Raw genomic sequence first — 12,880 nt, forward strand, 5'->3', positions numbered from 1 at the left:
ACCTACACCACTAGCTGTGGCCTTGAGTTCTCCTTGCATTCTAGGCACATCTAWAAGCAGCAGCTTTTGGCCCTTTACTATAGGTTTTTAGTATGGACACGGTCATAATAAATGTGGAGATCCTGTGCTGAAGAACTCTCTGGGTTTAACACTGTCTGCACAGTTCAAACAGACTGAGATAATGATCCAGATGGTCCCATGTAACAGTTTGGACTGCACCTATATTATAATACTCTGTACTTGCTGTGGAAAGAACTGCCTTCTCTTGAAAGAAACATATAAATCCAAGGATAGCTTGCTTTTTTTAATCCCCTGGCTTGCAAGAAGGATGTGATTCTGCTTCTATATAACTGAACAGGATTTTTGCCCACTGAAAAGCAAGGCTGTGATTTTTTTTCTTTAAAGACAGCAGCTTTTTCCTTTTAAAATATTAAGTGCTCTTTAGCAGTGTGGAAGGGCTTGACCAAAAGACAAATTGCTCTCTAAACACCTGCATGGGCTTCCAACAGCCCTAACATGTTCTGCAGCATGAACCTCCCCTTCATTGCAGGAATACAGCCTAAAGAGATCACGTTTGTCCTTTGCCTTCCCCTAGCAGTATCTTTTAAATAGTTGTTCATTTGTTTTTAAGCAAGAGGCTGGTAGAGATTTCTCAGGCCAAGCTTCGCCTGAACTTGACTGCAGTTAGCTGTAGTGCAGTGTTCTGCCCTGCTGTAAGCGTCCAGCCTGGCCAGAGCTTGCTTCACTTTATGTCTTGGTTTGTTCTGTGAACCCACGGTTATCTCCAAGCACATCACTTAATAAAATGTTTTGCTGTAACAGCCCAGCCTTGTACAATGGTGTGATTCTTCAGTGATGAATTCAAGTGTGAACAATATCTAAAAAGCCAAAGATTATACACTTAAAGTGATACAATTTCCGGAATATTTTCATTTACAACTACAATACTTAAATTCTGGTTGTAACAGCACAACTGGAAGGCAGGTAGCAGGTTACAGAAGAGATTCTTAGTAACATCAATAAAGCACATTAAAATAAACTTTTGATCTTCTTCAGTGCTTTGTCCTAGAATTCAAGTGTTTTCCTTCCTTAAAAATATGTGCAAATKAATGCATAGTGTAAGCAGTGAGTCTGGATGAGAGAGTAACAGATTCTTCTGCTTGTTAACTAAAAGGATTTCCTTCCACCAATAAACAGAGTTTCCAGTTCTGCATTCAGGGCTTCATCAGGAATGACATCATCCTCCACAAATTCATCTTCAAGCTTCTTCCACCACGGCCAGCGAGTGTATTTCAGCATGGTGTTGTGGGACTGTTTGGCCTTGGTAGCTACAGGGATTGACCGACTCATAAAGATATCAAGATCTTTTTCTGTGGTCTCTGCTAGCCCTGGAGCATCTGTAATGACAAGGAGAAAAGTTTTTCATATTTTGTTTCTTATGCTGCAGTTTATGAGTATTTTAAACTAAGAAGTAGCCCTATCCTCACACTGTCCTGGGTCATTCCTTTCCCTTTGCTGGCATTAGTATTTTATTAGTATTATTAGTACATGCTAAAGTAGTAGGAGAAGCCATTCAAATTAAGGCTAACTTGAAAAAAAAAAAAACCCAAACACCAAAATCATAATGGACAAGGCAGAACAAGAGGAAAAGCAGGACTTTTGTGGACAGCACTGGCAATCACCAAAATGGACTGCCTGTAAAACTATGATCTAAGAGAAAGAGGAGCTAGTTAGTCACTGCTGCTGGATCAGCACTCCTGGTGCAGGGTGACATCACTGTAGTGTTTCCACTGTCCTGGCGCAGCATCACTGCATCATCCCTGCCTGGGGGCTCCACCGCAATATGAGACTGTGTTGCTGGTCTGCCTGTTCAGGGAGTGATGGGCTGCAGTGACACAGCATGTGGCAGACTAAGTAACAGAATTCAGTAACTTGCTGAATTTTGTCCTGCTTGGGTGCTCTCTGCTGGCTGCAGTTTGCTATTCTCGCTCTTTCATTCCAGCCTATTTGTCTGGAATTAAGRTGGCACAATAGTGAATTCCATTACAAATTCAGCTAGGCCAGTGAAAATGAAGACATGACTCAGACTGCATAGCTCAGAGATTTTTCTCTTTATCTGGAAGAGCTGAGAATACATCAACCAACAGTTTACTTACAAAGCAAGAAAATAAAACAAGATAAAACAAATGTAGTGTAAAAAGCTGTATAAGATCTTCTTAGATACTTCAATGCCTTTTACAGGGCCATTGCTTTTGTTGCAAACATATCAGAGAGATATTTCCAACAGAAGAATGACACACAACTTGAAAAGCAAGTGTGTGTGTGCGTGTGTATGTGTATATATATATATATATATATATACACACACACACTTACCTTATAGCAACATATGAATAATCTCTAACAAAATAGCAGAAATGGCATATGGCAAAGAAAGAAAAATATTTCGATTTTGAAATAAGACTTTACACTGTTCTCAGTATAATCCTATAATTTTCCTTYTAGATTAGTTTAATCCAAATGATAAGCAAAACTATGACTCTAGAGTAATCACATACTCATTAGCAGCTCCACGTCAGTGTTGACCTGAGCCAGTAATGTTTCTCTCCGCTGTGCTGCCCTCCGATCCATACTGCTCCTCAGCAGGAACTGCGCCAGCTTTTCCTGGGCCTGCATATGTAATTCTTCACTCATTTCTCGGGACATTTGGGAAGCCTGGAGGAAAATAACACTTCACCATTAAGAATTGATTATTTTAAATCTTCTGTGGGTAAATATCTAAACAAGAAATGCAAATGCAGTTCTTAATTGTTAACAATCATTTTGCTTCCTGTGGAGTTCCCTCCAAAGCTATCCATTATCAAGTATATATAATTTTCCAATTACAGTTTACATGGACCAGTTTTATTAGATTAATGGTTAAAAACCTCAGTATCCCAGCTCCTTGCTCTCGAATAAGCAGGATTAATATATGCTTACCTCATATAGATTATCTTGATCAGAATTTATGAAGCTGAATATATTTCATCCCTACAATGTGTTACGTTGCATGGATAATAGGAATTATGAAAGGACTAAGAAACAGACCGGATGCAATTTGATGTAGTCATCCACCTTCTGCTTTAAAGTTAGCCTCTGCTCATCAGTCAGTTCTTTTGTGTCTTTCCAAGGAGACAGAGCTCTCTTTTTCCTTTGTTTTTCTAAGAATTTACAAGCCTTAAAAAAACAAAAATCAAAAAACAAATGAGAATATGATAATCACCTATAAGAAATTTTGTTTTCTCATTTTGTTTGTAATCAGTTAAAAAAAATTCCAGGTACTGTATCTGCTAAAACATAATTTTTATCTGTAATGTTGAAGAGGCAAGACATGATAGTCAGCATGAATACTAAATAATAAGCTAGAATACKAATAATCACAGAATCGCTGAGGGTAAAGGGGATCTCTGGAGACTGCCTAGTTCAACTCCCCTGCTCAAGCAGGATCAGCGAGAGTGCATCAGTGTCCAGTCATTTTTTTARTATCTCCAGGGTTAGAGGAGCCTTCACAACCTCTCTGAACAACATGCTCCAGTGTTCAATCACCCTCACAGTAATTTACCTGAGGTGTGTAGAAAATCCAGCTGTTGATTTCAAAGTAGCAGCTTTTAGTTACAAGATTGTATACTTTGTAACTTACGCAAGGTGTAAATCCTCCAAGAAACTTGGGGTTTTAGATCTGTCTTCTGAACAATTTTTGAATATATTATTTCTAAACTCCCATTAAGAGAAGTAAACAAACTGTGCTTTTTGAGACATCACAATAATCCACTCAGTTCTATCTATTGCCAGAACAAAATTTATATACTTACTGCTCTCTGAATGATGACAGCTGCTTTATATTCCTTAAGAGATTGCTTCTGTTGATGAAAATATCTTCTCGCTCTATACCCTCGCCAGAATCTCTGGATAGTTAATGCTGATTTCCCCTCCATTTCCTGCATGTGCTTATCTACCTGACCTAAGGATGTGACAAAAATCCAGTTATAAGACTGTGGATTGTGATTGCTTAACAATTTACATTTTTAATCCTTATACTAGACTACACCAAAAGGGTTGGGTGCGATCAGTTAAAAATCACTCTTCATTCTAAATCAAAGGTAAGGAACTAGTTGTGGGCCATTTCTCAAAGAATAACTGTAGCCACAGTGGAGCTTTATAAACACAAGAAGACTGGGTCTCCCTTTCCCCTGCACTGTTTTTGAAGGCAGCAGATCTCATGCCATCATGTCTTTGGCACAGTTACTGATCCCTTGAAGAATTAGCATGTTCTCCATCAGATAACTGGGTCAGAAGAAGAGATAGTAAGACTGTAGTGCAAACAGACATGCAAGATTAGGAAATATATTTGGGGAAAATATTCTTAAGGAGAGCCAGACAGTTTAATCTTCTGATATAGTTTAATATAAATCATACTGGCATGGATTATTTCCAGTAAGGCCAGCTGTCGTTCATGGAAGTGTCTCATGGCCCTCTGTCTCTGCAGTTGCATTTGCTGTTTTAGAGCCTCGTCTTCTTTCTGTTTTTTTAAATGCTGCAGCTCCTGTTCTCGCTTAGCTCTGCAATACACAAATAAATTAACAATTTAGCTTAAATTTTACTCTTCTAAAAAGCATCTCTCCTTATGTTTAGTGGTCCAGCAGTATGGCAGAAAAACTGCAGAATGATCTGCCAGCTCAGCTGTTGGTATTAACATACAGTTTCTGCAGGACTCACCAAGCAATGAGAGATCACCAGAAATCTAACATGTTACCCACACCACCTATAAACGTACAAAATTCTGAGCTAGTCACTGAATTGGGTATCAAATCAAAGTATATATTTTTAATTAGGATAAAGTTCTAAGGACACTAAGGATAATGATGCTCCATGTGGGACATTCTCAGCTAGCATGAACTGCATCAGCATGCATTGCACCTGCTTTCCATAATRCATACTATTATTTTTGTACAGACTGCAGAACTAGATATGAATGTCAGTTCTTAAGGCTAATTTCTTAAATTTCAGAAGATTTTTTTTTAATCCAAGAGATACAACTTGACACATTTCTTCCATCAACATTGTTAACAGAGCACTAGGAAAGAATTATCTTGCACAATTCCTTAAAACAGGAAGGCTTAAATTCTTCTTCATCTCAACGTTGTTGTAATTTGATGGCAGGATGTTGTTGCCCTACTGTGCTTAGCATTATAAAAGCCCCAGCAGATGTTTCACAGATGAGACATTGAGCTGAAAACTCTGTAACTGGCCCTTGACTATTTAAGCTAATAATGGCAATAGCCTATATATGACTTATATTTATACTAACATATTAATACATAGACTAACATATTAATACTAATACAGCTATACTAAATAAATATACATATATAGTTAAACTAATAACTACTGAGACCGTTTGGATACAATCTCAGTGAAGCTTTGAGGAGCTGTGAGCTACACTTCCCTTCCCAACCCTTTCTTGTCACAGTGAACCAGACCTCACAGGCAGATTAAAGCTTGAGACTTTACAACTTCACTCCACGATGAGATGGTGCTTTGACACCTTCTCTTCTCTTATCACAACAAAATTATTTTTCCCCTCAGGGTCTGAGTACCCCCACTGGGCCCGCGGCTGTAAATTCTGCTCTTTCTAGCACTTTCCTAGGGACAATGAAAGGAGCTTCTTAAACATTAGGAAAGGAGGAAAACAGACAGATGTGTAAGGGGTGGCAGGAAGGAAAAAAAATGGCACTAGACTAGTACTAATGTCTAGTAATTTCGATATCACTGCATGTTATGTACCTCTATACTCACAGTAATATTGAGCTATCTGTGTATTTCCCACTACTAGCATAAACTTAGCTTTAACTTTCCCATCAACATTAGTTTCCCCTCAATCTGCGTAACTGAGTGGGGAAGATGGGATGGAAGCTATTTTGTAAAAGATTTACTCTAGATTTACTCTAGATTTAAAGATATGGCCCTGAGTGGTAAACAGCCTCCACCACAATTTAATAGACCATAATCCTTTTATGGCAGTAATACAGACTTGAAACATGCCCACACATCRACCTACAGAGATAGATCATGATATATGTGATTACATCTGAATGGTCCCAAGGAAACTAGAGGTTTTCAGCCCACACAATTCAGTAAATCAGAGCTATAAATCTTTGCATTTTTAATCCAAGCAGGCATCTATTGTACTTCTAAGCAGAATGATGTCGCAGGATCAAACAGGACTTACAATGACTTTTTCTTAATAAAACTGTTACTAATTTTCCTTAGAAATCTTTAGAAGCTCCCTTACATGGAAAGTAATAAGAAGATTTGATGGACTTCTCAGATGCGCATCTGTTAAATTACCAATAGCATCTGTCAGGTATTTAAAGGTTTCTTTGATACTAATTGTTTCCTGTGCTGTCTGTAAAATACACATTCTTCTTCATCCTCTATTCCTTCTCATTATAAGCCATATTTGTTTGCACACTGGCAGGGAAATGCCTCTGAACAGAAGTAAAACACACCTAAGCTGAGATTCAAGCTTCATTCAGCAGTTCATGGCACAGATCAACTTTCCTCTGATTATCTATTTACATATTTAAAATAATTTAACTTTTGAGGTATGCATGACTAATAAAAACTATTGCCATTTTAATAGTTCTATAATTACTAAAAGTCCTTGAATGAACTTCAAGGAGAGATTACAAGCTGTAATATTCACTGAGGAGAGATTTCTAAAACCACAAAGTTTCAGAAGCGTGTAAATTGTAGCCTAAGATCTTCCATGGCACCTGCAGGTGAGCCAAGTTTTGAGTTTCAGCCTCAGCAGTGTGGTTAAATACTTGCTCTAAAATAGATCATCATCATCACAAAACTCCATAAATATAACCACGTCCTGACTGCTAAGAATTCAAAGGGCCTCTTGAAAGCTCTTCTAAAATCACACTTACAGTATTCCAAACACTGTTGTTATTTTTCAGCATAACAGTCTAACTGCAGGCTTGAATTAGACAGGGCAAAACCACTGGCATTGTACAGTTGCTATATTGTACTCAGTACATCGGGACTGACTGGGCCATAAACACATGACTCTAAAAATTCCATTCCTTTCAATTTTAAACCAACGCATAAACAAGCCTGTTTAATGAATYAGGAACTACTTACTAAAGAGGCAAGCACTGAAGTCTGCAATATTGAAAATATGACACAAGAAATTTAAGCAGCTAGTTCATTGCTGATAACCTTGCCACCCTTTCCTTTCTGCTTTATGAAGTTAATTACATCTTACCCATACTGCAAATTTTCTGGGCTATGATTTTGGCTTCCAGGCTTGCAAGATGCCTGATGTGGGCAGAAATACTAGCCCAAAGAATGAATATGGTGGAACAGAAAGGAGTCACAAGGATGTCATCCTTGGTATTCCAGCACAAAACCTAAGTGGCTAGTGTCCCTCAATGGACAGACTGCTTCCTCCTGCAAATCTTCCAGTATTAAAGATTACTCCCTAGAYAGTCCAATATCTTTTTAATGCCAGTCTAGATGACAAATCGTAACTGTCTGCTCTTTAACAGCTTGATCAGAACACAGTGTGATTTGGCTAATTGATTTGTAAGATTTAGTTTAGACAGGATAGTGCTTAACACGTGCAGAAAGGCTTGAATACAAATCTACTGTGGAGTCCTATTTAGATCCCTTTACCTATGTTAAAAATTCACACATCTCAAAAGAGTTAGCAAACACATATTGCCTACTGTGCTAACATTATCATGGAAATCCTACATTAAGTAACACAAGCATTTTTAATGTAGCTGTATTATTCTGCAGTGCTTGAAGCCAGATATTATATATATATATATATATATATATATATATGTACAATATATCACATATAATAATATAATATGTATCATATATCATAAGATATAACATTAGATATAATATATAATCTCTCCGAGTGTTACTTAGTATGATCCAATGCTACAATGTCCCACACTTTCAGTTTTCTATTTTTTTTTAACACAGAAAATACATAAAAGCATCACAGAAGTAAGTTGTTTCATGGAGAAGAGGATGTCTGGCAGCTGGGAAAGGGGCAGTTGGAGCTTTTGGCATCAGAGTGGCAGCTTGGTATTGCTGGAAAAGCACATTGTTGGACGTTTCTGCTAAAAGAATCTGCAGTGAAACAGCTCATATTGACATTATGTTACTTTTATGTTTCAAAAATAACAGCTGACTGGAAAAAAAAAAAAAACATCTTCAAGACAGATGTTGGTCAGCCCAACTTCATTCCCTGTGAGATGGGAACAAATCCTCTGGGAAACCGTTTTCAGGCACATGAAGGACAGGAAGTGAATCGGAACAGCCAGCAGAGATTTATCAGGGGCAAATCGTGCTTGCCCAACCTGACTGCCTTCTGTGATGAGATGACTGGCTCTGTGGATGAGGGAGAGCAGCGGATGTCATTTACCTTGACTTTAGCAAGGCTGTCATCAGTCTCCCACAGACTGGAGGGTGGGGCTGACACACAGAGAAACCTCAACAAACAGAAAATGGGTCAACAGAAACCACACGGAGTTCAAACAGAAAGCCCTGTACCTGGGACAGAATAACCCCATGAATGAGTACGGGTTGGGCACACACTACCTAGACAGCAGCTCCACTGAGAAAGACCTCGGGTTCTGGTGGACAAGTTGAACATGAGCCTGTAACATGCSCCTGCGCTAACAGAGGCTAGCTGCAGAGCGAGCTACACTAGCAAAAGCTTTAGCAGCAGGTCAAAGGAATGTATTATTTCCCTTTACTCAGCACTTATAAGGGCACAGCTAGAATACCATCCATTTTGGGGCCCCACCAGTACAAGACAACTATTGACAAACTCCAGAGAGTTCAGATGGGGACAGTTAGGAGGCTGAAGTATTTGATATATTAGGACAGGCAAATGGCTGGCTTTGTTTAGCCTGGCTAAGGGAGAAGAGATCTAATTTCCATCTTCCATTACCTAAAGGGAGGGTTATAAAGACATAGCCAGACTTAGAGGTGCACAGCTGAAGGACACGAGGCACTGACAACAAGTTGCCACAAGGAAAATTCCCACTGCCTCTAAAGGAAAGAATTCTTCACAAGTAGAATGGTGCAGCTCCAGGAGTGGGGACCCTTGGATAACTCCCAAACTGGACATGGCCTCATGCAGCCTCATCCAATTTCGAGGCTGGCCCTGCTTTGAGCAGGAGGTTGGATTAAATGACCTCCTAAGTTTTTCCTGTGACTCTGTGGTCTGAGGAAAACCAAACCAAACCATTTTACTGAATTCTTCTCCCAAGTCCTTTTTACAAAAAAAACGCTGTTTACCTGAAGCTTCTTTGTAAAGCAGTCACTGCCTGAGGAAGTTTTTTTAGTCTTTTCCTCGTCTGAAATCCCCTCCACATAGCCTGGATTAAACAAGCTGCTTGATGTTCCCTCTGAAATTAATAAAGTAGTTGGTAGGATATTTTCCCTGCATACAAAAACACTTTATTACCACTTGCATACTTGGAACAAACTCAGTGTTTGGCCAACATAACATCAGCTTTCCAATGCATCAAGATGCAATCTTTCTGTTTCAGTTCTAAGAATTTAAGCTCCTATAAGAAAGTTATTACCATGAACCCCGTATTTGCTCCAAAGGCAGCTCTCTGATCATCTCGATCAATGTTTTCTGGTAAATAGATGAATCCACAGCACAAATATAAAATATGTATGTATTATCTGCATTAACTAATGTTAGAAATTTGAATTTAAAACAACTGAAGCACTTGGTATTTCAAGTGTTGACTCAAAATACCTATACTAAAGAGGACAAAGAAATTTGCAGAACTAGTATTAAGAAAAATATTATTATTTGCAATGCGGTCAGAAATGACTGAAATGCAAAAAATATGGAAAAAATCAATTATATTTTTACAGGTAATTTTTTGGAAAAAAAATCCTGCTCTATTTAAAATGGAAACAGATCTCTACAAACATAACACTGATTTCCTTTGAACTATTATGTCTGAGAAACCCATATGTGAAATTTTGGTAGTAAGTTCATAAAACTTATTATCAAAATCTGCTCTTTTGCAGAGAACACAGCCTAGATGATGTTCTTATTAAACATTTTCTCTGAAGTATATGGCTTTTAATTCTATGTGAATGCTCCCAAGAATCCAGAGATCTGCATTTATAACACTGCTGTGAAATGAGCAGATAAAGTTATTTTTGTTTTATGGTTAACTAAATGAAATTAAATTGTTTCCCTATGGTTGTATTAGAAATCTATAGTGAATCTGCAAAATAAAGCCAATCTCTTGAGCCATATTCCAGTACCTTAATTATAACCCAAATTCTTAATGTCTTCAAAAATGATGGGAAAAAATGAATAAATAGGAAATGCTTAAAAATCCATTGGTATAGTGAACAAAATGTAAGCTTTGAAAAACTGAGATAAAGTGATATAGTAAATCTATTATAAAAACATATAAATCACATGTAACTAGGATTTCACATAGGAAAGTATCATTAAAATTCAGTACCTGCATTTCCCCTTTTCTGTTGGATTGTTCCAAGTACAGCAGGTCCAAAAGTTGACCAAGATCTCTGTCAAATCCTTTGCCAGTCCACTGCTTACTTAAAAGCACTTTCAGTCCTAAGAGGGAAAGAGAAAAGAATAAGCATGCAATACTGCTAGGGTGAATTTTTCTTTTCGAGATTTCAAACTAACATTTTTCAAGTCAAAAAATCAAATCTGATTCTATGTGTAAAGAACACTAGACTCATGCTGAATACAACTGGTTATCTTTGAATTTCAATGTAGAATATTATCAACTAATATCTGGTACTCCAGTCATCACAGTAGTGTTATACAATTATAGTTTTGTATGCCCAAGCCACTACCTAATGTATCCACATACCTGGCAGTTAAATTATCAATATACTCCTAGTGTCTTATCAATAAGTGTCTGTACGGTACTAAGAGGATGTAATGCATTGCGCAAGAGTGAGGTTTTATTAGTGCTGCTTTCATATTTTTCATAATAAAATTTATTTACTTATAACTGGAATTCTTTGATATCTTATCTCTGCACCATAGTGTGCAGCCCAGTCCCTGAGATAAAACAGCTTTTTAGGCTCAAAGTAGCTAAAAAGTGCACTTGTGCTCCCTCATCGCACGCACACACACCCACACACCCTGCGCTGCACACAGAAGGACACAACGTAGACAGTAACACATGCCTTCTTAGCTTAGCTTATCCCAGAGCTTGAGAGTTTTCTAGGGAGTCTGAGGGAGAAAGGACATCAGGAAGTAGATGTGTATTTGGATAGACTCCTGAAGAATTCGCGTTTCAGATAACTTTTCTGTCCTGAAGTCATTATTTTTTTTTCTTACTGGAAACAGGAAATACGCACAGAAGGAAGAGTCTCTAAACAACTGTGGAATTTTGTTGATTCCAGAGCAAACTAAACTATAACCCCTAAAGCATATTTCTTTGATGGGGACTTGCATCTCTTTAGACAAGCCACCGTTCTACTGCTGGGATGATCAGCCCATCATAACAGCTTCAGCAGAATCCACAGCATGATAGCAGCACTAGGCAAGTGGTACTTCATTTCATATTGAAAGGAAGCCCTTTTGCAATTTTGTATGTAAGAATGATGAAAGCTGCCCATCTGATTCAGAAATTTATCTGCCTAGTACTGCCTAATCCCCTGCCTAGTCCCCTTTTGTCTAGAGATTGCCTTTGCCCTTGCCTGGAGATTAATTGCGCTTGYCCCAAAAAGACTAAGGCTTCCCACAAGCAATTCTGACCATCAATGATAATCAGAATATAAAAGCACTGGCAAACATCAAATCCTTCTTCCTAGTCTCTGTGGACACAGGAGCAGAGGAGAACAGGATTTGCTAGAGCTCCTTGCTAGGCTGAAGGCAGAAACATTAAATGGACACTATATTAAATAGTGAAGAAAAGGCAGGAAGTTATATGCATGCTCAGTCTCCCCAACTAAAGGCATCAGGACAGAACGATGAACTCATTTGATGAATTCTTGGAAGGGGTTCGTTCCAATCACTTGAACGTCTGAAGACAGCTAACTCCTCAGTAGCAAAGCAGCACTGATCAGATAAGTAGACCTGTAACAGTCAGGGTCAAAAAATGGCTTTGAGCAAAACTTCCACACTTCTGAACTAGTGAGGCTTAGTGGACTGGCAGWTGTCCAACACTGAACTCTCACTGAAATAATACAGGTACCTGCTACCTTGGATCTAAACTTTCCAGAAAAGGAGATGCACTATAGCAAATCGAAAGGGGTTAATCAGATTGAAAAGTGACAAACAACAACTAAAAGAGGCAATTTACCATATGAAGAGCCCTCAATGCACAGAAGAAGAAAAAAAAAATAAAGGAAGCAGAAACAGGGACGGCACCTTAAACTACAATGACAACGAACAATGCTGGGCAGGGCAGGGAACAAGCAGCTCTGCAGGGTCCCTCTGTACTGGATGGCTGTGAATTGAGATGCCAGTGGGCAACCTCCACCTTTRTATTTTTAAACTGAGTGAAAGAAGCAGCAGAGCAACTGGTCCCACGCATGTCTACAAACCTTTGTAGCGAGTTGCAAGTAACTCCACAAGTTGCTGGCAAAGTTTGGCCAGTGAAAGTAGCAGTTTTGTAACAGCGCTTCCTATGACAGGATTGGTGGTAGATGAAAGCTTATAAAGAAGTTCATCCAAAACAGAGTGAAGAATCTTCTCATCAACATGAAGCAAAACAGGACTGGATGAAGAATCTTCTCATCAACATGAAGCAAAACAGGACTGGATTAAAAAAAAAAAAAAAAAAAA

The 12,880-nt window shown here is 38.4% G+C and overlaps 1 protein-coding gene across 3 annotated transcripts in view; it reads right to left on the minus strand.

Moving 5' to 3' along the window:
• Positions 1 to 910: 910 nt before the first annotated feature.
• The window catches only part of IQCB1 (IQ motif containing B1), an 18,974-nt gene continuing 7,004 nt past the window's right edge, over positions 911 to 12,880 (minus strand). For all 3 annotated transcript variants that reach the window (XM_085311007.1, XM_085311009.1, XM_085311008.1), the window contains 8 exons: positions 12,640 to 12,812; positions 10,575 to 10,687; positions 9,373 to 9,482; positions 4,456 to 4,598; positions 3,852 to 4,000; positions 3,088 to 3,216; positions 2,559 to 2,715; positions 911 to 1,397 (listed from right to left, as the gene is read on the minus strand). In XM_085311007.1, coding sequence (XP_085167133.1) covers positions 1,168 to 1,397; positions 2,559 to 2,715; positions 3,088 to 3,216; positions 3,852 to 4,000; positions 4,456 to 4,598; positions 9,373 to 9,482; positions 10,575 to 10,687; positions 12,640 to 12,812 — 1,204 coding nt within the window. In that variant the 3' untranslated portion in view covers positions 911 to 1,167. The remainder of the gene's footprint in view (positions 1,398 to 2,558; positions 2,716 to 3,087; positions 3,217 to 3,851; positions 4,001 to 4,455; positions 4,599 to 9,372; positions 9,483 to 10,574; positions 10,688 to 12,639; positions 12,813 to 12,880) is intronic.

This window comes from Rhea americana, unplaced genomic scaffold (assembly GCF_003343005.1).
Source record: "Rhea americana isolate MKP2758 unplaced genomic scaffold, rheAme1 scaffold_33, whole genome shotgun sequence".
Lineage (NCBI taxonomy): Eukaryota > Metazoa > Chordata > Aves > Rheiformes > Rheidae > Rhea > Rhea americana.